We start from the raw sequence: 24,456 nt of genomic DNA on the forward strand, positions 1-24,456 counted from the left end.
CTGTAATTGTATTTATTTGTTCCAAACAAAGTGCCCATCCAGCCATTATACTTTATCATAAGCGGATTAATTTATTCATCCAAATTTACATCTAAGTTTCTAAAAGGATAGTAAATTAGGAATGCGTGCACATCTTAAGTTTTTAATGTAGTCTAAGTAGTTTTTTTTCATGTTTTTTTATTTAAAGTTATTGGTTAGTGAGTTTCGTTTTTTTAAAACTGAGATTTCCGAAACACGAAAACAAATAATTTCATTATCTGACATTAAAGAGAAATTATAAATTATCTCTTTTTTCCTTTTTATTTCTTTTTTTGGTTGGAAATTTGGACGTTGACCAACACCGGATGTGGTCTGTTTGTTTTTCAAAGTAAAAGTGGATTTGCGAATATTAAGAGTATTTTTTCCTTTTTGTGTTAAAGTGTAGCACCAGTTGAGTTTTTTTAAGTACACAAAACGCTGAAATTGTTTCTCTCACTTTAAACCGAGTGTTCCCTAAATCGGTGTAAGTTGGAGGTGGAACATTAAGAGCATTTCAGTCTGTTGAGCGGGCTGACAGAAATAGTAAAGAGGTGTCTTTTGTAACAAAATGTGCTCCTGTACTCCCACCAGCGGCTCTGTCTCCCATCAGCTGTTGGAGGATGCCTTGCAGGCACATATGATGTAATCAACCGGGGAGGCAGAGCCAGAGCTGGATAATAGCCGCACAATACGGATGCATCTCGGCCGCTTCGGGACTTGGTGAAACCGATTTGGAAGCCTTCGTGGAGCGGTCTCGGGGAGAGGATCGGCGATGTTTTGGGGGTCGTATCGCGGAGGTTTGAGTCTGCTGTCCTCCCTTCTCTACGAAGAGGATGTTTGATGCTGACCAGCAGTAGCAGCAGCACCGGCTGGGGATGCTCCTGCTGAACTTGACTCCCCTATCAGCTGTAATTAACCGCCATGGCCCAGGAGTCTTTCCCTCCCGCAGTTGCTCCATCATCCTCCGCGTGAAAATGGCCCGCACTCCGCCTCCATCCTCGACTTCCATCTGCTCTAGCTGTCGCCTTTTCGCTCATGATGACAGGAGGGCACCCGCCTCGGATTTCAGCGCATGCAGGGCCTTCGTGTCGACTATGGATCACATCATCACCCCTGATCTGATGCTGTGAGCTGAGTGCCGTGGTTGCTGTTATTACGCAAAGGCGCCTGCTGCCACCATCGATTTCCCTTAACAGCTGACTATATTTCGGGGCTCGGAGATGGGCCTCTTTCACTGCTGCACCTCGCTTTGCCCTGCTCGGATCTGAGTTCCTGACCGTACTTGCCGTAATGGCTCTGTGACATCTATCTCAGCCCTCAGCTGCCCACTTTCTTTAGACTTTTACGCGCGGAGCTGCGTCCATGCAGTTTTGTTGCCTTGTGGGGGAATGAGCATCGGCCGTCCCTCCTGCAGAGGTCTGCCCGTTGCAGCTCCTGCCTTCCACCGTGTGGCCCTGTGACTCCACCGGGTGAGGAGGTGCTGACAACCTTAAAACGCGGACTAAGGTTTGCCTTTCCAGCTCAGGTTAAAACCATGGCTAATGAACCCGTCATCCTTAACGTGTATGATATGGTAAGGATCCACCTGAACCAAAGTGCACTCGCTTTCTGTTTTCTTTTTAGTCACTGTCCTCTGTTTGGTATTTACACTCAGAACAATGGCTTGGGGAGCACGGGGAGTGAAGGAATCCACATGTGCTCATGCTTTGAAAACCAGGGAGTGGGGTACCTGCAGCAAAGTCCACTCTTACAGTATCACTTTTAAAGCTGAGGTTTCCACTTCACATTCTTGTAGTGTCACACTAAAACAAAGCATTTTTTTTGTATAATTTTTTTGCTGTTACACCCACCTTCAAAGATTTACTGCAACGCCAAGTGAAGAAGAGCCTGGGTGGTTTCGTAGCCGCTCAGCATGTAGGTTGGTCTGCTGCAGACGTGACTACGTTGTTTTATTCTAGGCATTATTTAACTGTGAGCCCCATTTGGCAGGTGGAATCATTTATCTCTGACATTTAAATTGAAGAAAGTAAGAAAGAAAAGAAGAATGATAGGAACATTTTGTTTTATAGGCCACTAGGCAACCACAGACCTGTGAAACAAGAGACTCCCTCAATCTTCTGACCTCTGTCTCTGTGCCTGGGATTCACATCATATGTATACACAAACACACCAGCAAAGGACAAGGGTCCTCATTCAGACTTGGACCCACTGGCTGTTTTCGCATACTGTACTGCTGAGCAGTGTCCTGTGTGAATCTTATGCAGAATTCCTCCATTTAGATTGAAACAATGTTATCATTTAGCAGCATGCAGACAAATAAAATACGATTCTGTGCAACAACAAACACAGAATGTGTTGTAAATTCAGGGATTTCACTCAGTATCCAAGACAAAGTTTGATAATAAAGCAAAATGGTGGACTTTAGCTACATCTCAAAGCCAGGACAGAAGAGAATTTTAAAAATATATATAAAAAAAACATTCATGAGTAATTAAGTAATTTGCAGAAATCTTGAGGCATGTGTCATTTCTTTATATTTTGAGGATCCAGACTTTCTTGTAAACTTTAAAGTGGTCATCAGCAATAGTTCTCCAAGCTTTCTGAAGGTCCTTCAGAGTTTTTCTGTAGACATTTGGTGCCTTTTCACTCATTTTCAGGCCACTTTTTATACACGACTGTTTTCAGAAGTGTTTTTTGTTTTTTTTAATCCACTTACCACAGAGCTATGAATCATTCAAGCATAAAAAAAGAATTTAACTCAAGGGATGAACCAGACGGACAGCTTAGCAAAGAACCCATTTTAAACTGTATCTTTAGGCACTTTTGTTACTAACAGCCTGTCATGAAAAAAATTGTTCTTTTGTTGACTCTATGAAAAATGGCAAATATAAAACAATTTGACAGGCATAACATTTTTTGTACTAATAAGGCACCAAAACAGCTATCAGTCAAAACCTTGTCATATCTCAGGATGCTGTACAATGTGTTCTTTAAAAAAATAAGATAAGTGGACAAGTGGAGGACAAAAGAAGTGTCAGCCTTAAAAACTATCTACAGCAGATTAAAAGTATGTGAAAGTTATTAAGAATTAGGGGGAATCCAACAAAGACCTGACACAGGTCAGAGAAAAGTACCATCATATTGTGAGACACCATGTAATACCACGTGGAAAGCATCTGACAGCACCTTCATTTTTCAGCATGACAGTAATCCCACTGTATATGCAGTAAAAACCTGGATAGAAAAAACATGCAAGAGTCATAGACTGGTCTCCACAAAGCCTGGAGAACTGTTCCTGAAGATTTCTTAAAGGGAAGGTTCTCACTTGTAAAATAAAACTGTAGAGCTTATATTTAAAGCAAGAAATTTCCCCACTAGGTATTTGAATCCCACATTTTTCTATTCTTAGTGAAGTTAAATATTTCAACAAGTGCTTTCATCTCCAAGCTTTAAGACTGTTTGGAGAAGGAATACAGTCATGATTCACACCAGAACTGAGAGTGTATACTGGCACGCACTTGCGTACAACCACAAACGAAGCCAGGTGCAGCTTTGGACCTGGCAGCTCCCTCCTGATAACTTCAAACTATCTCACAGATGAGGATCTCATTGTGACAGCAGAAGTAACAGCTGCTTAAACAGCTGATTAAATTCCAGGGTGGTGGCTCCACTGTGCTGGGACTTAACAGGTCATGTTGTTGTTGTTAAACTGGGAGAAAGTGATCACGAGGGCGGTGACAGCCAAAGTCAGCCTTAAATAATTTGTGGGGAATTCAGCACGACAAGAAGAGGAAGCAGCAGGATGAGAGTAAATCGACGAGGATGATGAATCAATCATCTCTGAAATGAAATCTAAGCGATTTGTAGATGTGTGCAGCGATGCATGCTTTATCTGCAAAGGCAGGAAATAAAAGAAAGCTCCGCTAATGGGACTCGGTTGTTTGTGCACTCTCGGGGAAGTCAAGTCATTGGACATGTTTGTCCTTGTAGACTGTTTCCTTCTGGTTGTATTATTCTTCCATCCCTCATGTGAGAGCTAAAAGGCAGAAGGTCACTGCAAAAACATGAGGAGAGCCTGCTGACACGAAGCAATGCGGTGGAAATGCTTTTATTGTATTATTCTACGTCCGGAAACATGATTTATTATTAATAAGGGACAGCTGGGGTAGCAAGGATGGCTCTTAGCATGTTTTCCCTGGGGTGTCTGAGGATAGGGGAGTGTCGGTGGGTGTTGGGTGAGGGAGCTTTGGACCTTCAGTGAATTATCTCATAACTGTCTGCAGTGAAGGGCAAGCAGGTTGGCTCACAACACCACCAACAAAGGATGATGGGTAAAATTTCCTCCCGTAGTCCAGTCTGTGATTGATCGCAATGCTGTTCTGTGGCAAATCTATCCATCACTGGGCATTCTCAGTGGATGCTGGTATGCCAATGCTTTTGCAATCTGAATAGAAATGTGTAGGTAAAGCCAACAAATGCACTGATTCGTGCTCTAAAGTGCAGGGAAATTAAATTAAATACTTTCTACCAACAGTAGGAGGAATTGTAGTATTCTGCTACAGGACAAGCATCTTATGCTAAACTAAAAATCTTGCAACAGTCAGATGACTTTGTGTTCTTTAGTGTAACCAATGGTTTGCAACTGCTTCTAAACCCCCTGTATGAATTGAATTCATTAAAAATGTCTCTTTTATTTGTAGACTTTTGTATTGTATTGTTATTTAAAAGCCTCCATGGTGTTTGTGTAAAACTACAAAAAAAGAACCTAAATGTAGCAGAAACTGAGTGGTAGCTAGGTTAACTAAGCATAAAGATGGACTGAAGAGGTTAGCTTGGCTCTCTCCAGAGGTAACAGAAAAGTACAGCTATACTCTGTAGTTTCCCTGCTCCAGGCCAAGAAATATTCCAGCATGTAACCCACACTTTGGTTTAATTGAACATTATAAAAAAGTGAACTTTAGAGCCGCTGGCCGGAAGGCTTCGTCACCTTTGTACAGAGCAAGCTTCTGGTATAGCTTTACTGCACAGGCCTATACAAACAGTACAGAGAGTAAGTGTATTCTAAAAATGCCAAGAAAGTTGAAAAATGTCCAAAATGCACTAAAAGATGCATGTGCAGTCAAAGCCGTTCACTTCTTATTTGGTAATAAAGTATAAGACAGCGCTATTATAGACCGCAGTGTGATTCTGCAGGGCAGCCGCATGGTTTCTCCTTCCTGACTCTTTCCTTCTCTCTGTGTTTCTCTGCAGTATTGGATAAACGAATACACGTCCAATCTGGGCATTGGTGTCTTCCACTCAGGCATTGAGATTTATGGGAGAGGTAAGAATGGAGCTTCCTGTATGTCTCTGAAATCCAAGTTAGTGGCATCAGAATAACACTACGAGTGGAAACTCGGAGCGGTGCATCACTGCACAGATGAAGTCTGGTTTTAAAAATGGAATAACGGGTTATGTTCCTAATATCATGACCCCATTTCCCTGGGTTGAGTCATCACTGACTCACTGTGTGTGTGTGTGTGTGTGTGTGTGTGTGTGTGTGTGTGTGTGTGTGTGTGTGTGTGTGTGTGTGTGTGTGTGTGTGTGTTTGGTTTTAAAATAGAGGCAGAAACCAGCATGAAACCAGATCACTGGGAATCCATTACATCCTTGCAACTGGAAATATTGGCTCTCTGCACAGAGAAATATGATGATAGCGAAAATATGGGCTTTACTAGGAGAGGAAATGACTCCATTAATGGAATTTACTCATAATAACCTGAGTTTGAATTAATGACCCATGAATTAAATATACTGCCACTGATCTAACGCTACTTTGGACCTAATAATAAAGTATAAAACGCGTAGACTTGGTTGCATTTAGTCCATCTTTTGGACAAAATCAGGTGGAGGTTTTATTGGTGTAGTTTAGTTAACTTAGTATTTACTAACTTGCATTTAGCTACATGTTTAAGCATCTCTATGCAATACTTTGTTGATCACAGTTTCTCCTAAGAAGGCTGTAAACAAAGGGCTGAGAGACCTGCAATTAAACAGGCCTAATGATTTAAGAACAGTGTGTCTGTGATTAATTGTGTGCTTCTGTGTAATTACAGTTACTCAGTGCTTTCATTCAAAGCGCTAACCTGTGTTTTGCCTCTTTGTCCTCTGCCACACAGAATTTGCATATGGAGGCCATCCATACCCTTTCAGTGGCATCTTTGAAATCAACCCCGGCAATGCTGCCGAACTGGGAGAGACATTCAAATTCAAGTGAGCGTGCTCCATTTTAGCATACAGTGCACTGTGATGCTGTTAATGGTGGAGGTGAGTGTGCTCACATAACTCTTTCTGCTTTTAAACAGGGAGGCCATTGTTTTGGGCACCACTGACTTCACAGAGGAGGACATAGATAAAATCATGGAGGAGCTCGGTAAAGAGTTCAAAGGGAACGCCTACCATCTAATGCACAAAAACTGCAACCACTTCTCCTCCTCGCTGTCTGAGGTCAGTCTCATACAACTATGTTCCTCTAGGTCTAAGTAAAAACCTGTAAAAAAGACAAAAGAAATCTTCCTTTTCAAGCGAAAATTTGTGCACAGGAATACATTTAGAGCTACACATCGAAGGTCAGTTAAGTCATTACAAGCAGTCTTAGTGAAAGTTGTAAAAGTGCCTTCTGTGGTTCAGGAGGTTCATTCAGCATCAAACTACCACAGGAGAAGAACAATAAAAGGACAAACAGTTTAGTAGTTGTAAAGCATCCAGCTTTGGGGTTTTATATCTAGATAAAGATATTCAGACGTTAACACGAAGACACAGACAAAGAAGGCCTGCAGGTCAAAGACAAAAGAGAAGGATGAGGCAGAGGAAGGAAAAATTAGGGAAACCCTGAGGGAAGTAAACACATGAAGAACAAAAAACTCAAAGTAGACACTGTAATTCCATAGAAACTAGACTATAACACTGTCTGTAAAAGAATAATTTAAAAAACAGAAGCATTCTATAAAGGAAGAAAAACAGAAACTCAAAATTAAAGCTATGCAAGAAGTCCCGAGTCACAAATAATCGAAAAATAGCAAAGACCCTAGGATTATGACAGATAGAAGGTTATCAACTTTGCTAAGATAACTTAATATGTTTTGTTTAACAACACATTGCCTGTTTGTAATTTTTTAGTAATGCTTTGTAAGCATCGTGTCAAGCAGTCATACCACCAAAATCCACACTAGGAATTTCAGTCATGAATGAAATGGTATTTGTTGAGGTAGGAACTTTTTGAAGACAACCCTTGCTGTCTTTTTCCTCCGGCACCATTATGAGGTCAGCAATTTGGGGTTCGTGCAGTATTATGCAAATGTTCTTTTCAAACACATGCCTGCAAAGTTAACTACGAGGTATGAAGTAGATAAAGTGCTTAAAGTGGACAAAATAAAGAAATCCCTGTATGAATGTGAGCATCGCTAAGGGCACTAATGCACTAGTCTTAGTCGTTTTTTCTGCCTCTTTATTGGTGGCTTACCAATAAAAACCCAATTAAAGAAAAAACATCCTGCAGTAGCATTGCATTACTTGGTCAAGCTGCATCTTGGGAAATGTAGGATGTACCCCAAAAAGCTGTAAGGAAATCTCAAAAAAAAATTGGGATTTCCTTACCTGGATGATTGAGCGTGCATCAAAACAAAATGTAGGATACTAACTGCAGGCGAAAGCGCATCAAATCCGACTTTTTTGTCCCTATGCGACCCATATCCGATCATGGTATGTCAGTGTGAACAGCACAAATCTGATATGTCCAAATCCGACCTGGGTCACTTTCGCATGTGGTCCTGAATCCGATACATATCTGATGTTTTAGAAAGCGACTGTTGTTTGAACGGTCATGTCGCATTAAATCCGTCTTTTACGTCACTGACACAAGACAGACGCCAATTATCAGCGCCCGAGAAGACAACGTGAACGCTTCCTGGCCATCCAGTGTAGATGTTAGTGAAACTGTTTGGAAGACAACGTGAACATTTTATTTGTACTGTATAATCTGCAGATTCTGACAGAAATCTGCAACTATCCTTTGAAGCACTGCTCCTCTAAAACAGCAATACGGATAATTATTAGGCCATACTGAGGTCTTGGGCCATGGTCCATTTACTGAGGTCTGCTAGTCAGCCGCTAGACTTTAACTTCATTATACATAAAGAGAAATAAGGAACACATCCACATAACCGTCTATAACCACATTTTCTTCTAATGTTTAAATGCCTTATGCTCTAAAACAGCTAAAACAAAGACAGTATGTGGGATACAGCTCTTATCATCACTTATTCAAACTTTTTTCAGTTGCTGTGTGGACGGGAAATCCCCCGCTGGGTCAACAGACTGGCGTACTTCAGCTCCTGCATCCCTTTCCTGCAGAGCTGCCTACCCAAGGAGTGGTTAACCCCGGCCGCCCTGCAGAGCCACATCAGCCTCGGCCTTCACAAAGAGGAGCATAACGAGTCGAGCGACGAGGACCCTTCGTCGCCGTCTGGAGCCACGGCCGCTGGCTCGGGCTCCTCCCACAGCTGTCGTCACACCAGAGTGTGACGTGACCTCTGGGCCTTCTCACCACTGCTTCTGATGGCATTAGTAGGCTTGAACAACCACCTGACCTCATACTGTTTGTCCTCTGCGTAAAAGAGGCAGGAAAAGAAGAGTTTCCTTTTTGAAAAGAGAGCTGCTGCCAGAGACTTCAGGCCTACAGACTTACAGAGAAGCCGTTTGTCCTTTCAGCAGACGACAGCATGACGAGGGCGTGCTTTTCCCTGAGCCCTGAAGTGCGTGTCTGATTTTGACAGTGACTACTTGTAGATCTGAAGTTTGTAGTATGTTATTATTAGTCTTTTCCACAAACTTTGAAATCTTTGTCAGCCTTGTTCCCTGCCCTGCCTTCAGAGCTGCTTTTGTAGAATGACCACATAGACACTGGATGGTTACGTCAGCAGGAATCTGCTCAACTCCAACAAGTTCTCGTTCGATAACCTCTATGTGGCCTTTGCCTGATGTTGTTGATTCGGCTTTCTTTGTTTGGAACTTTTCTTTGGCCATTTTAGAGGGTTAACGGGTAAAAAAAAAAAAGGAAAAAGATTTGATTGTTCCCTGAGTTCAATCTGAGTGAGTAAAAGTCCTGCATGTGGAAAGAAATTAACAAAAGATCCCACTTAACTTACTTCAGATAGAAGCTCCTTCTATTTTTTAAAGCGATTACCTTCGTTCAAGCTTGTTTTAAACATAGACGGTTTGAAACAATCAAGGGCAAACAGTGCCGCTGTGCACACAGCCTCGGACAGCCCAGTCACGATCTGTGAACATCTCAGAGACACAAACACAAAGAAAGTCAAGCTGCTACTCTGACAAATATTGACTTTGTGACCCAGAACACATTTTGTCTATACTTTTATATCCAAGTGATCTTTATATTATAAAGGTGCGTTAACTTACAGAAAGGGAAAATAGACATTTACAGACAGATTTCCCCTGGATGACATCTTTTTCACCTTTGAGACCGAGCTGCCACGAGAAAGAACGACAGACATTCAGTGTTTCCTCTAAATTGCAGAAGTCATTAAAGATAATGTTCTTTTTAAATACCCCCGTTGGCTCTCTTGCCTAGATTTAAAATACAACATAAAGTCCATGTTATGCCTGTACAGTTAATATCGAGTTACAGCCAGCAGGTAAACATCACTGAAGCTCAGAGTTATATTGTGTTTGTTTAATCAGACTAAGGCGTAGGACTGGGAAAAAAGACCTGTGGGTCTTTTTCTTGACTGGGACCAGTCACAGAGAGACACCTGGTTCCAACCAAAAAAGGAGGTTGTTGCACAGTGTTTGTGAGTATTAAACAAGCCATATACAACATGTTAGAGGTGTTAGCGGAGGATTATGTGACCTTTTTACAGAACCATGCTAGTCCTTGTAACTAGTTCCTGTCATGCTAAACTGAGGTAGACAGTTTCTTAGATATGAATCCTATGAACATTAGACTGGTGATAATATCGCAACAGTATAAAAGAGCATTTTTCCTAATATAAAACTGTTAACTAAGTACATATTATATTGATTGATTTCCCCAGTGATGTTTTTACAGAAAGTATTTGAGCCTTTTAAAATAATGAGGCATCATGAGGAGATAGAGAGAGAGAAGCTCACGTTCTCAGAGGGGGGAAATTGTGATGTCGTAAAATTAGTTCCAGTCACTGCAGGTTTAGCATACATGTCAGTAAAAGATGACATCAATGACTTTGGACCCTGATTAAGAAACTGTTACAACGATGAAGACCTGCTCCTTGCTTGAAGAAGACGAGGCCACGTGTTTGAATCTTTGTTCCCCACCTCTCCTGCTGTGGTGCGTTGAAGGACAGCTTTCTTTTCTCAGGAAGGAAATCACATACTTGTAGTAGTGACAGTCATCCCGTTCATAAATGGGCTCAAAAGTGCAAATTAACTTTTTCATTTTATTTTCTTCTTGTTCATAAATAAGCTACCGTATCTCCCTATATGTTGGCATATTCTTAGTTTTTTTGAAGTGTGCTGTGATCAACTTTTTGGTTCATTTTGAGTTGATAGGGAGAGGGAGTGTACAGTGATCAGTACTACATGCTCAAAAGTCTTCAACACTTTCTACAAAGCAAACCAGACAGGTTTTTTTTTCTGTTGTACTGTGTCAACCTAAACCTTGTATTTGTTTTTCCTAATCCAGGACAATTTTAACAATGATGATAGTGCTAGAATAAAAGAGATGGAATCCTAAGTGATGCCTGGCTTCTTCTGTTATACCGTACTCCAAAATATGGGCACTGGAGGACCATAACGCATATATTTGTATATTTCAAATTATCATTCACATTTTTAGTATAAAATACTTATTCTTTTATCTTTTGGATGTTCAGTACTGTGAAAGAATCATGAACCACCCCTCATTTCTTTATATTTTAATAGGAAAAGGTGAAAGAGGTGCCGCAATTTATTTAAATGTGCAAAGATACATGGAAATACAAGAACAGGGTTTGTACAGTTTTAATGAGTTTGTTGAAGCAGAGAAATTGGCGACAATGTTGCAAGAAAGAAGCCATTAAGAAAAGACAGGAAGGAAGGTCTGACAGAAGAAACTGAAACAAACAAAGAGAAAGTTAGAAAAAAGGCACAGCTTTCCAAAATGTTTCCACGGGAGTGTTAATAGTTAAAGAAAAATAATTTAAAAATGTTTGCAGTGCAGTAAGAATAACACATTTTTTGGTCAACTTGAAAGAAATGCATATGTGAAATGTAAAAGAGAGATCAGAGGTCAATTGGGACTATCCATGTGATACTTAGAATCCCAGTTTACCAGTATTGTTTCCTAAATGTTGCCAATACAAAGAAAGGCTGTGGGATTTTAAGCATAGTGTTAAAGATAAAAGGCATTTTTTGTAAGTCTGACCATATTTGACCTTGAAGAAGAGGTCAGAGGTCAATTGTGACATAATATTTCAAGTCTTTTAAGGTATTTTTTTTATATGTCGACAATACACACGAAACAGGTTACAAGACTTTTTGTCAGCTGTTGACCAATAAATCATTAAGTTCACCTTGAAGACATCAGTGGATGTGAGACAGATTTTAATGGATCATTAACATGAACTCACTCTACACCCCTACAAAGTTTTATCAGAATTAATTCAAAACTTTTCAAGCTGTCTTGTTTACAGACAGAATGACAGGCACTCATGCAAATAATATCGAACGCATCGCCTCCTTGGTGGAAGTAATAAACAGGAAGCCAGATAAAGTTAAAGAAAAAAAAGAACGTGGATTGCAATAAAAAGTCATTTTCAATGAAAGGTGTGCTAGTTTAAGATTTGATATGAAATAAGGAATACAAGAAAAAGATTTAAATTAAAAGGTCAAAGTCTACGCCTTTACATGCAGTATTTTGTATTTTTACATGCAATTCTATTTTTTATTCTTATTATTTTATTTTAACTGCAATTATGTGCATTGGCTTTTGGTATTTTGGAAAAACATGTTTGACATTATTAGTAGTAGTAGTAGTAGTAGTAATTATTTTAAAGACTTGCGTTTTAGCTTCCTAACACAGCCAGGCCTTCATTTGTTCATGCCATGGTAAGAGGTACTTATAAATTGGTTTATAAAGAACAAATTCAATATTGATAAACAGAGTAGGAGTTTTGTGAGTGGCAAGTTTACGCTTAGGTTTGTGCTTCAGCACGGTTAGGAAATGAGGCCTGTAGGGCTTGCGATACAGGATGTGAAAAAATGTTTTAATTTTCTTGAAAACTAACCCTACTTGTGATATATTATGTACTAATTTTAATAATCCTTAAGGAAATAATATCATAAAGGAGTAAAATCATTGCAACTAGTATGAAAATTACTTAAGATTAAGGCATGCAGAACGCTGCGTACCCAAGAATAGGCTGATATGAGTTGCCAAATCTGTGTCTTATCCTCCTTTCAAGTATTCGAAGACGCTAACCTTAATGCATGTACTCGTTTGTCGTTTGCACACATTCTTTGTTATTTTATGTGGATGGTTTATTATTTTAGCTGTAAATATTACTGGGGGTAAAGCCCATGGCTCTAACAGCGTAAACCTAGTTAAGCGTTACCTGCTGCAATCACGTGACACTGTGAGGGCAGCAACGCATTTTGCGGTCTCTGCTCTTTTTATGCTCACTCGCCATTTTGATTCAGCACAGTCGGTGACCTACTTTGAGCAGGAGCGAGCCAGCAGCGAAAGCAACGAGGCCCAAGCAGCTCTGTTAGGAACAAAGAAACAGGTGAGCGGTTATTAAAGCGTATTTGTGTTATTTCAAGGATTTTGCGATTTTTGTCAAACATTAAATTGGCGCGTTCTTCGCGCTGAAACCGAAGTTAGGTCACAGGCTAGCTTCGGCTAGCTGGGGATGACCTCGAGGCGAGCGTCAAGAGCGAAATTGTGATGAGGCCTGCTTGTGCTTACTGTTACCCAGCTAATATAGCACATTATTTGTCAGATCCGCAGTCTTTTACATCCCCTTACCAGCGATCCTCTAATTTAAGGTAGGATTGCAATAATAATCGACGCCGATGGTTTATCTGAGGCCGATTGGCAAGGCCCCAAGTCATTTTTCTGGTGTCTCATAATCGGAGAGAATCGATTATTTAATCATTACTGATTACCTGCAATGCAATCGGACTATTTTTTTTTCTCCTTTGATGCAGATCCATTGAGCTGTTTTAACGGGCCCCTTGATCGCCGTTGTTGTGCTGTCTGCACATTTCATATCGCATAAGAAGAAAATGTGTGGAAATACCTGTAAATATTGATAAACGCGCTTTAAATTACAATTTAGCCGTGAGAATGATTGTACGGTTTCAGTCAATAGCTCCATACAAAACCGTCTTCCATTTTGAGCTCGATGATGCAAATAGCCTGCGAACCGTCGGGGTACGCTAAGCCCTTTTTTGTTTTTTTTTGGCTTACAAGCTAAACTACACTCGTTTAAACCGGAGTGGGATCATGGTGCGTGTTCCGATCCTGTTGAGCTTTGTTCAGTTTGCCAGGGGCCTGTTTTTTCACCCTAGCTTGAGTGTATTGCAAGTCTCTTTACGTTATTTGTCATGCAAATCTAAAACGGATTAACATAATTAATTTTGCTAAAGTTTCATAAAATACATGTAGTTTAAACTATCTGCTTTTTTCCCCCTTTTTGTGGTTAATATTCAATTTAGAAAATGGTTGATTAACTTGTATTTTTGCAGCGGATGTGACCTTTGTTTCAAGGGGTGTGGCCTGCTTATCTTGGCCATAAAAGGCAGCACATGACTAGCACATAAATAAAAAGCAACGAGTAAACACTTTGTGCGGTAAAAGCGCTGAGCTAGATGCTGTTAACTAATTACTCTTTCATCTCAGCTGATAAAATCATCATGAGTGGCTGCCGTGTCTTCATTGGACGCTTGAGTCCTCACGCCAGAGAGAGAGATGTGGAGAAGTTTTTCAAGGGCTATGGTCGCATCCGTGAGATCAACTTGAAGAATGGTTTTGGCTTTGTGGTGAGTTTGAGCATTTTTTTTTTTTTGTGCAAAGTGAGAGTTTTCAAAGTGTTTTTGCTTATACATAATCACATTTTCCTCTTCCTTTCAGGAATTTGATGACCACAGAGATGCAGATGATGCTGTGTATGAGCTAAATGGCAAAGAACTGTGTAGTGAACGGTAATGATGTTGTTTTTGTCTTATTTGGTGGGTGTGGGTCGGTTACATTTGACTTTTTTCCAGCAAGATATAATTGCTACTTTATCGCAGCTCTAATAAGTTTATTTTTTGAGAACCTTACAAGCTGTTTACTCTATGACCGAGCAGCTTCTTCATTTTATAAGTAAATTTCCTTGGCTGGTCCCGGTTCCTCTTTCTGTGCTGTTAGACTGCCACAGACCTTTTAAAGGCTCATTTGTGAGTGTTTGACACAACTCATGAGGCCCTTCAAAACAAGAAGTAAACATTCAGACAGTGGCTGGAAAGGAGAACTAGTTCCAAGTTATTAAGAATAATTTCTCTGAGCTGATAACTTCTTTTTCCTCAGCCTTGCTTATCGCAAAATAATGACGTCAGGCTCCCTGTGGTGGAGCTGTCGCATGCCTGAGTCACATGGAGCACACATTTAATCAGATATAATTACTTTGTATATAATCTGATAACACAGATTGAACCTCTTTTTTTTGCCCATCAGGGTCACTATTGAGCATGCTCGCTCCAGAAGAGGAAGAGGTGGCGGCCCTGGAATGGGACGTTTCGGAGGCGGCGGCGGTGGCGGTGGTGGTGGTGGCGGCGGCTATCGTCAGTCTCGCAGCAGTGGATCCAGGTACAGCACATTTTCAGTAGCTTCCTTTAAAACAAAGTAATAATTTTATAAAAAGCACTTAAAGATAATATTCATGTAAAAAGAAATAATGATTTTAAATAAATAAAATTCTAATAAATGGACAGATGCAGATTAAATATTGATATTAGGTTGTAAACCTCTGACACGTGATAACAGATCCTGTTACGTGGAAACTGGGTGTGACAATAGTTTATCTGGTCCAAAGTCAAATACAGTCCTGTGACAGCTCAACCAATATTATACAAGCTGGAAAGATACACATACAAATTTGCATACATGTGGCAGGAAAGTAGGATTGAGAGTCTCTAATGGACTACACTAAAATAGGATTGGCCAGTGTTGAGTTTCACCTCTGAAGCAAACTCAAATATTTACAGAACCCTAAGGTAGACGGTGAACGTGACGAGACACCAGCCGTGTTTTCAGGCACAAAGGCAGATTCAGATTTGGATGCATTCACCGGATCTGTGCTCCTTACAGAAAATGTAATCAAAGCTGTGCTGGTGTTTGTTGCCTCTGCAGATATGGCCCTCCAGTGCGGACTGACCACAGACTCGTTGTGGAGAACCTGTCTTCGCGGACGAGCTGGCAGGTAAGAGACAACAGGACACAAGCTTTTTAAAAATGACCTAGTTTTGTAAAGGAGCAAAATTAATTTTATTAGCCGGGTCAGTTTCTTTAAACACACAAGGTACAGAAAACAACACATACCAGGAAATTTTCTATTTACTATAGGAAGCCCCCTAGTGTTTATAAATACTTTTTTCTTTTTAAACACTTTTTTTTTTTTCTCCACACAAAAGCACATGTTATTACTGATGCCAGGCATTCTAACAAAAACATTTAACTGTTTTTATTTTATTTATTTTCTTTTCAAACAGCTGCTCTGATATGGTTTCCTTTGTATCAGAGGTAAATGCACACCCTCCACTGGGTGTCACAAGTGTGTAGCGCCCTCTGCTGGTTGTTTTTCTGAATAGTGTCCATTTGGTGCCTTTCCTTACACGCAGTTGCCGCTGATGTAAAGTCTTGGCTGGGCCCAGTAACGGGTGAGAGTGGTCTAGCGCAGGATACGGTAGCCTTAGGAGGTCCGTAGCCACAGTCTGGAGGTTCTGTGGGCTGGCACTCCCGACTGATGTAACCCCCCTCAAATCCACGGTCCCTACACTCTCCCATTTGGGTCTTTTTCTGTTGCTGATGGAGCTGTGGGGGGTGTTGGGTCGGGCGCACACCCCTCCTCCTTGATCTCTGGTGGTTCCTTACTTGTGGAGGCCGGATGCTGAGTCAAGGCCGAGGGCGTTTCTCAAGGGCTTAACACTGCATTGGTTCCCATTTGCTATTTGGACAAGTGGCTCTATGCTAATATCTTCCTGGGTATGGAGCGGTAAGTAGCATAAAACTCATGTGATTGGGTTTGTTTAGGGTCGGGTGGTAACGGGGTGTAGAGTTACAGTCCTAAAGGGGACTCACGTAAACAGTGTATCTCTGTTGAGCCAAATCTCTTTAGAACTAATACATCAACAAAAAGGAAGTCCACATTAGGGGTTTTTTCCACCTACCCATAGTTTTGCCTGTAAGTACATAGCATTATCTCAATCGTATAAATAGTCGGCATACAGAAATTCATCCGTTCACCCAAAAAAACCAAACACAGTTCTATGTTACCCTTCAGGCGTTTTATAATACAATTCAATCTGGTTTTGTTTGATGTGCTTAAAAATATAATTTAAGGGTACAAAAGGAATTTAAAAGAATAAATAAATGAAAAAGCAACACTTGTCCACTCTCAAAATGCAATTTGTGTGGCTCTTTTGTTTACGTGGCCTCCACTGAAATGGAAGCTTATCACTAAGTGACAAACGTCAGGACTAGATGACCCAAGTTTCAGTGGTTTCTTGCTGCCTGTTCATTTCTCTCCCTCCAGGTCTGAGAAGGCTCTCACTGACACCTCAGGTTTCATTCCCCGTTGCTAACCCGCCTTTATGCTTTTAAAAATAGGACCTGAAGGACCTGATGAGGAAAGCAGGGGAAGTTACCTTTGTGGACGCTCACAGACCCACCAAAAACGAAGGGTGAGTTGCTGTTTTTTGAGTTGAGCCTTTCTGTATTCCTAATGTGAACTGTTTGTCCACTAATTTCTCTTTTCATGCAGGGTGGTTGAGTTTGCATCCCGCAGTGACATGAAGAATGCCATATCCAAGCTTGATGGGACAGAACTGAATGGTCGCAAGCTGAAGATGTTTGAGGACAGCAGAAAGTAAGGTTTTTTTAATTTATTTTAGGTTGTATCCATAAATTGTTCAGGAATTTTCAAGCTTTCAAGTCAGTTTGACAAACTGTTAAGAGATTTAATATTTTATTTTGAAAAGCCGAAACATTGTGTTGTAATTGCGCGCGCTCTCTCTCTCCCCCCCCCCGCAGTCACAGCAAGAGCCGCTCTCGCTCCCGCAGCTACTCCCGCTCAAAGAGTCGCTCCAGGAGCCGCAACCGCTCCAGGAGCCGATCCAGATCCGCCAGCCGGACTCCCGAGAAGAAGACGTCAGGAGGGGGCAAGACCTCAGCCAGATCCCCGTCCCGCTCCAAGTCTCGCTCCAAGTCGCGCTCCAGATCTCGCTCGCGTTCACCTGCACCGGCTCAGGACAAACAGTCTCCCCGCTCTCGTTCCCGCTCTCGCTCTCGCTCCCAGTCCCGCTCTCGTTCCCGCTCCGCCTCAGCAGACAGCAAACACTGAGATGGGTACACCTGTATGTTGTAACATAGACTTGTAGTTGCTCGGTGTGGGTCTAAGTCTTTTTCCTTTCTTTTTTTCCTTCTTTGTTTTAGTGAAGGGGATGCATTGCCTTTTTATATGGCTTCTTTTGAAATAAAGACTGTCATTAATGACACTTTCGTGTTTATTATTTGTAAATCTTAATTTTGGATGCGTCTCCGTAGAAGGAAGTTTTGTTTTTGTGAGATTTATGTATCCCATCTTTGTACAGGCATTTCATATATACGAAATACTCAGTTGGTGATGATGCCCGTTACAGTCTAAGCTGTCTGCCATGTTTTGATTCCATCCAGCACTCTGTGGCTTTTGGTCACGTCATTGATTCTCCAAAATGTTGACGAGTATGTTTTGGTAATGCGAGCTCCCGGTTGTTGCTGTGATTACGCTTGTGATGACGTATTTGTACACGTTTCATTCACTGCCCTGATATGTGAATCTGCAAAGACTTCAGCTAGTTATTTGTCTGGATTTTTTTTTCTTTCATTTTTGTAATGGATTTAGATTTGTTTTTAAATCACGGCCTTATTCCACCTGCTGAGTTTTCTTAATCTCCACCCTATTGGGTGTTGAGGGCCTGAACACGTTTGTCTCTAAATAAGTTTATAATTTGATACTAATAAAATGCCCACTGCATTTCCTTTCCTTTTTTTATGTCAGTTTTTTAAAATACTTTGTGAATGTGGTTCAAGAGATTCACATACGCATTAAAATTTCTGCGATTGAACTCAATAAAGCTTCACAACTGTTAATTCTGTTCGTTTGTCGTTTCTCAGTCAGTATTGAGCAACATTAATTAAAATTGGAGGGTTTGCAGTGCAGGTGCTGCAGCTTTCTTGTGTGCACATACAGTAGTGGATAAGCTTGAGAGTGAAGATTAAGCCAAGCTCAAAACTACCACAAGATCCTGTTTGAACACGTGTGGCTCAAACCTTGCTGTAATGGAGCTGATATAGCAAAGTGCAAACATTTATGGGTTGTATTAAGATTTTGACTTTATTTCAAGTCCTCTGATAAAATTCAAGGTTTTTTGTTTAGATATTCTATGTATTGTACAATGAAGAGGCACACAGGGTGAAAGTCAATGGCTCTTAGGTGTAATAAAACTGCAGTTGTGTTCGAAGTTTACATACACACATAGGCATGAATGTGGTAATTTGCTGCTTTCCATGATTTCTTTTAACGGTTCTTTTTTCGGTGTGGATACAGAATATGTCTTTAATGACTTTAAAAACAATTCTGAATTTATTTTTGGCTCAGTTATATAAACATATTTCAGATATTTGGTTAAATCCCCCTTAGCAGGTTACACCTCAAATAGATGCTTTTGGTAGCCACAAACAAGCTTCTGGCTTAATTCTGGCTCGATATTTGACAACTACTCTTGGTAGAATTGTTAAATTGATTGCATTTCCTGCTACTGACCTGTTGAGGGTACTTGAGTTGAGATCAGGATTTGGGAAGACCATTCCAGAGTGTTAGCTTGCTCTATTCATTTACACAACCAGTATCTTTGTATGTATCTTTGGGATCATTGTTTTTTTGGAACCCCAGATTGTGTCAAAGTTTCAACCATCTAGCTTTTGATTTGAGGTGAAGTTTCTGTGTACATTATACCACCTGCTTTATGCAGTGCCAAATCCTAAATAAATGCAAACTTGTGCACCCAACTCTTATTTTTTAAGAAGCACTTGTTTTTGACTTTTGGGGCTGGTCCCAAAAGCAAGTCACTCCCCATAGACTTCCATGTTAAAGGGCCCAACTTTACAGGATTATAAAAGCTAACTATAACAACATCATGGGGCCAAATGTATTTGGAATACATCTGAATACTGGGCACACATTTGACTAACAGGTGTTCCAACAAAAACATCTGTACCTGGTGTGTGCTAACTGGACCTCTCTGCTATGTTTGGGCTGTTGGTGCATTTTGCAGTTTATAACTTATTGCTCCTCCCTTTCATCCACATATGATCACTTCTGGCTCCAGTGGTGACTACATCCACTTTTTTGTACAGTCTTTGGCTCTGACGGCCTTTATACTGAGAAAAACCTGATTTTGAACAGTAAAAAATTAATTAAAGTTCATTTTTTCGTTTGTTCAAGGGGACAGAGGGGCGATTACTGAGCAAATATGATTATAGACAAGCTTTCTGAGGATTAATATAGTAACAGCTTATCCAGGAACTCATGCTAATCCTTAAAGTGGCCACGTGCTTTAAATATGAGTGGTTTCTCTTTACGTTACTCACCGTTAAAGAGTAAAACATGTTTGTTGCGGTCTTGGTTAAATGCAAGCAGTTTTTATTACTTTGGCTTTAATCCCATTCATCGTGGTCACCACATGGTGGCAGTATCAACTCGCATTGCAAAGTCGCTGCATGGCTGTACATGAGTGATCCACCATTAGGGATGACAATAATCAGGACATGATTTTCCAGGTGAATGAATGGAAATAATTTACGCAGGTAAACTGCTGTGATTTTAAGAGTGAAAGATGTAATCAAGCCACTCGAGCCGTTGAAATGGAATTTAACATGGAGTTTTTGCATATCTATATCTATCTATCTATCTATATCTATATCTATATATATATATATATATATATATATATCCATCTATCTATGATTATCTATCTGTAGTTCAATGTAGCTCCACCCCAGCTGCTCTCACAGCAAAGCTTTGTTGTTGTTATTGTTGTATCACTCAGGTATCACTCTACCTGCCACTGCAGGGAAGGAAGTCCTGCGGTGACGTTTTGTTCTGGAGAGAAATATATGAGGGATAATTAATGCCCTGTCGAAGCGCAATGAATGCAAAGGCAGTCAAATTTAAGTGCCAGACTTATAGAAGGAAATTAATGCCATATTTTAAAAACTAAAACAAAAACAAAGGTTTTGCATATAATGACTTAATCTTAGTGAGATACTAAAAGCTGTATGCTTTCTTACCACTGCAGTATCTATGCAGTAATAAAGCTCCTTGAGTCTCTCAGTGGAGGAAGTATGATACTCAGACACTCGTTTTGCCTTCAAGGAAATGGTCTTTGTTATATGGTAATAAACACTTACTTTATTAGGTATTCATCTTGTTTATGTCTAATTCTGGCCCTACCATCCAAATGTGTCATTAGAACTGAAAAAAACTAAATAACACACATCTCTTGCTGTATAAGTAACATCCTAACACTTTCCTTTTTAAATAAACAGTGTCACTGTGGTATTACAAAATGCTGTTTCATCAGTCTGAAACGCACCAAATTCCTCAAAATGCCTCATTTATCTCACAGTGACACTGATCCAACATACAATAAAACTTAATGCTATTTGATGTCAGTGTTGCTAAGCTTTTAGCTGAACTGCAATCAGTAGAAATTATTATCTGGAATAACTGCCACTACGCCACTATTTGAGCTTTTATGGTTTCACATCAGTTGGAGGGTTTCGTGATGTAAGGTTGTGATAGTTATAGTGTTCTATCTGAAGTTGGTGTACTGGGTTTAACAGCTGCTGATAGATTTAATTTCCTTTTGTTTATGGATACACTGATTTTGCTTTTTTGGAGAAAGACACGACTCGTGGTGCATATTTGCAGGACTCGGCTTGATAAAATAAATTTACTGTACTGCAAAGATGAGTCCAACTGTGGGGTGGACTAAACCATTTTACCATCTGTTTCCATCCATCCTTTTCCACTTATCTAGTTAACCTAACATACAACTCCACAGAGAAAAGGCCCAGCAGGCTGGTGGATTTCAAATCTGTATCTCTAAATATGGAAATGCAAAACTGCAAACAAAACAGGCTTTGGAGGACTCCTGCCACTGTCTGTCCTTAGGTAGTCTCTCCCACTCACTCCACCCCACCTCAGCAACTAGGGCCCCTGGTAAAAGCACTGAGTTACTCCCATCTGATTGGTTGATTAAATATTTACATTAACATGCAGTTATACAAGTGCATGCTCTCTTACCACAGTTTTATCATATAGCTGGCATCATATGTGTCATATCATACATGCTTTTCCTTTACAAGACACATTTTATTATCTGGTGCAAAAACAAAAACACAATGCAATGAATGCTGTGAATAAGTGTGTGAGTGGGTAAAATGTTCCCCTCCCTCCCGCAACAGGGCGGCACGAATCGCTCTCCATACACTCAGAGCAGCGTGGTAGGCACAACAAGCTCAGCGGTGGCTCCGCTGCAGTCCCTCCCTGGCACAGAGGACCACACCGGAGAAATGAGCTCGTCCTCCGCCGTCTGCACTGCATTAACGTGAGTGCGTAACGGCTCTTTTTCACGGAAACACACGCGTATACAGAGGACCTGCACCGGTCTGCTGTTTCCAACCCCCCCAGCTTGGTGTCGGATAGTCCCACCAGCAGCTCGGACCATGGCGGAAAGAAGCGGCCGGCTGAGTTTCCCCGGGAGCGGGGCTCTCAACAGACCGGTTCCCATGAACCTGTTTGCAACGTGGGAGATAGACGGATCGTCCCCGAACTGCATCCCGAGGTAAAACGCGGCTGGCGCCGTATCTCGGTGTCCTTTTAAACTTTAAATGCGACGCTTGCACCGTGCCATACGCGCAAGCTGTCAGTTGTCAGTTGGCTAACGTTACGCTTGCACCAGCTAGCTGTATCATCATGCCAAGTGGATGCCCATGCAGGCAGGCCCTGCACCGGGATCCTCCATCCATCTGCAGCACTGTTTGAATGTAAATATTGCAAAGGGAGGGTAAACTGTGCCTTGTTGGTAGGCTACAAAAACAAACACGTTCAGTGCAAGGTTACATCCCACCGTGAAGGTGTGTGTTCTGCAGAAGAATGAAAGGTAACCAGCCCCGTGCCAGATCACTGTGCCCCGCTTCATGCATCATGGAGACCCAGTGGGTTCATTGGGTTCTTGTGAGGCCCCCCCCCCATCCTCCACCCTCCACCCTCGAGGAGATTTAAATGCAGTGTGCATTCCAAGGTTGCCCCGATTTGGGTGCATTTCTATGATTTCTAGTGTTCCTCATCTCAGCACTGGTAACATTTCACCCATGATAGGAGAGCAGCTCACAACAATTTTCACTATTGATTGTCTTCTGCCAGAAAGTATAGTTTAATACCTTCACAGACAATAAAATCTCAAAGTCTCTGGAGGCTTTGGCATTGCTTTTAGTTTACTGTCTCATATCTCCCACTATGTAAACATACTGTAAAAAACAAAAAACAGCCAAGAAACTTCAAAATGTCATTTCTGTAACTTCTCTTTAAATTTGTGTGTGCAGCTGCTGAAAAAGCAACAAGCAATTTTAATTTTCCTTTGTTGCCTATTTGTTTTTCAATACTCAAAACAAAAAAAGCTCTGTGTAGGTGTGTTTGGTTCCTTCAAACTTATGCCTTGCCCTCAGGTTGCAAACAGAACAGAGCAGTGTTTGTGTAGTTGTTCTCAGCTGGAGTGTCACTGTGGTTTTACTGGACTGCGCTCCTAAAACCCAACAATGTCTAATTATACGGTGATTCAAAAGGGAGAAAAAAACCAGCAAATTTTCACTTTTCTGATGCTGGAGTTAATTACAGTAGCGTAAACGGTTCATTCATTATTCAAATGAACATGGGTATATAATTATGGCTATAGTAAATACAGGAATATATGAGATTTCCTCCTCCTCTGAATATATTTGTCTGTTAGGCTTTTCCATATATAGTCATGGTAAAAAGAAAGTACAATTTTAATGTCTAACATATCAGGACATAACAAAAATATCCTGGCCCTTAACAGGTCTTAATATTTGGTAAATACAACATCAGGTGAACAGAAACGCATGACCTATCATGCTTTTATTTATCAGCTAGACTCATGCACTTGAGTAACTGATCATCAGTAAACGTGAGCTCCTTTATAAAAGCTAAAGTTTTGGTGGTCTGGAGCATTCAGGTGTGGTTTAAAAGAGAATTTACATCACCATTGATCCAATCCTTTCTGTCCATCAATCTGGGTGGACAGATTGATGGACAGGAAGTTGTTTAAAAGGCCATTTCCAAACGATTTGAAGTCCATCATTCTACAATGAGAAAGATTATTCACAAGTGGAAAACAAGATGTTTGGATGGGCATCCCAGCAAATTCACCCCAACAAAAAAGAAGTTAGTTACTATGTTAAATGTTAAAGTTATTAACGGTACAAATTTCCAGGAGAAAGCATTTCTAAAAAGAACAAACCACAAGACTTTGGCAGCAGCGTCCAAAAGACAAATTAGGCCAAAGTAGTTATGACTGGTTATAGTGAAAAGAGAAGGGAAACATCAGCAGAAGCACATCACACCAAGCACGGTGGTGGAGGGTTGATGATTTGGGCTTGTTTTGCTCCCAGAGGACTTTGGGACCTTAAAGTCATTGAATCAACCATGAACTCAGATGTATATTAAAGTATACTGGAGTCAAATGTGAGTCCATCTGTCCAACAGCTACAGCTTGGGCAAAACTTCATGCAACAGGACAACGATGCCAAGCACAGCAGCAAATCTGCAACAGAATGACTGAATTGTTTTGATGGGCCGTTACAAAAGCTGTTCATAAACAAATGCCCACAAACCTCAATGAACTGAAATGACATAAAAATAGTGGGCAAAAATCCCCCACAATGATTAGAGAAATTGATAAAGTCAGACAGGAAACTGATTACTTGAAGTTGCTGCTGCTAAAAGTGAGTCAACAAGCTACTGAATCATGGGGTGTACTTAGTTTTTTTATTTTTTCAGATGCTGTTTCAATAGACACAGTGTAATATATCATGTGTTGTCA

At 40.7% G+C, this 24,456-nt stretch overlaps 3 protein-coding genes across 5 annotated transcripts in view; all 3 read left to right on the forward strand.

The window, feature by feature from the left end:
- Positions 1 to 267: 267 nt before the first annotated feature.
- On the forward strand, positions 268 to 11,403 carry LOC102301858 (deubiquitinase DESI2). The gene is made up of 5 exons (XM_005934002.2): positions 268 to 1,591; positions 5,269 to 5,341; positions 6,177 to 6,270; positions 6,363 to 6,504; positions 8,335 to 11,403. Exons 1-5 carry the CDS (start codon positions 1,553 to 1,555, stop codon positions 8,578 to 8,580), a joined length of 594 nt encoding a protein of 197 aa, XP_005934064.1. The 5' UTR covers positions 268 to 1,552; the 3' UTR covers positions 8,581 to 11,403.
- A 1,271-nt stretch (positions 11,404 to 12,674) lies between these two features.
- On the forward strand, positions 12,675 to 18,421 carry srsf5a (serine and arginine rich splicing factor 5a). Its single transcript, XM_005934001.3, has 8 exons — positions 12,675 to 12,815; positions 13,934 to 14,073; positions 14,165 to 14,235; positions 14,750 to 14,881; positions 15,425 to 15,494; positions 16,901 to 16,974; positions 17,055 to 17,159; positions 17,324 to 18,421. The coding sequence occupies exons 2-8, from the start codon at positions 13,948 to 13,950 to the stop codon at positions 17,631 to 17,633; spliced, it is 888 nt and encodes a 295-aa protein (XP_005934063.1). The 5' UTR covers positions 12,675 to 12,815; positions 13,934 to 13,947; the 3' UTR covers positions 17,634 to 18,421.
- A 3,393-nt stretch (positions 18,422 to 21,814) lies between these two features.
- The window catches only part of pacs2 (phosphofurin acidic cluster sorting protein 2), a 64,774-nt gene continuing 62,132 nt past the window's right edge, over positions 21,815 to 24,456 (forward strand). For all 3 annotated transcript variants that reach the window (XM_042225615.1, XM_042225618.1, XM_042225617.1), the window contains exon 1: positions 21,815 to 22,179. In XM_042225615.1, coding sequence (XP_042081549.1) covers positions 22,061 to 22,179 — 119 coding nt within the window. In that variant the 5' untranslated portion in view covers positions 21,815 to 22,060. The remainder of the gene's footprint in view (positions 22,180 to 24,456) is intronic.

The sequence above is a fragment of the Haplochromis burtoni genome, unplaced genomic scaffold, assembly GCF_018398535.1.
Source record: "Haplochromis burtoni strain Fernald_Lab_line unplaced genomic scaffold, NCSU_Asbu1 Contig_176, whole genome shotgun sequence".
Classification (NCBI taxonomy): Eukaryota; Metazoa; Chordata; class Actinopteri; order Cichliformes; family Cichlidae; genus Haplochromis; species Haplochromis burtoni.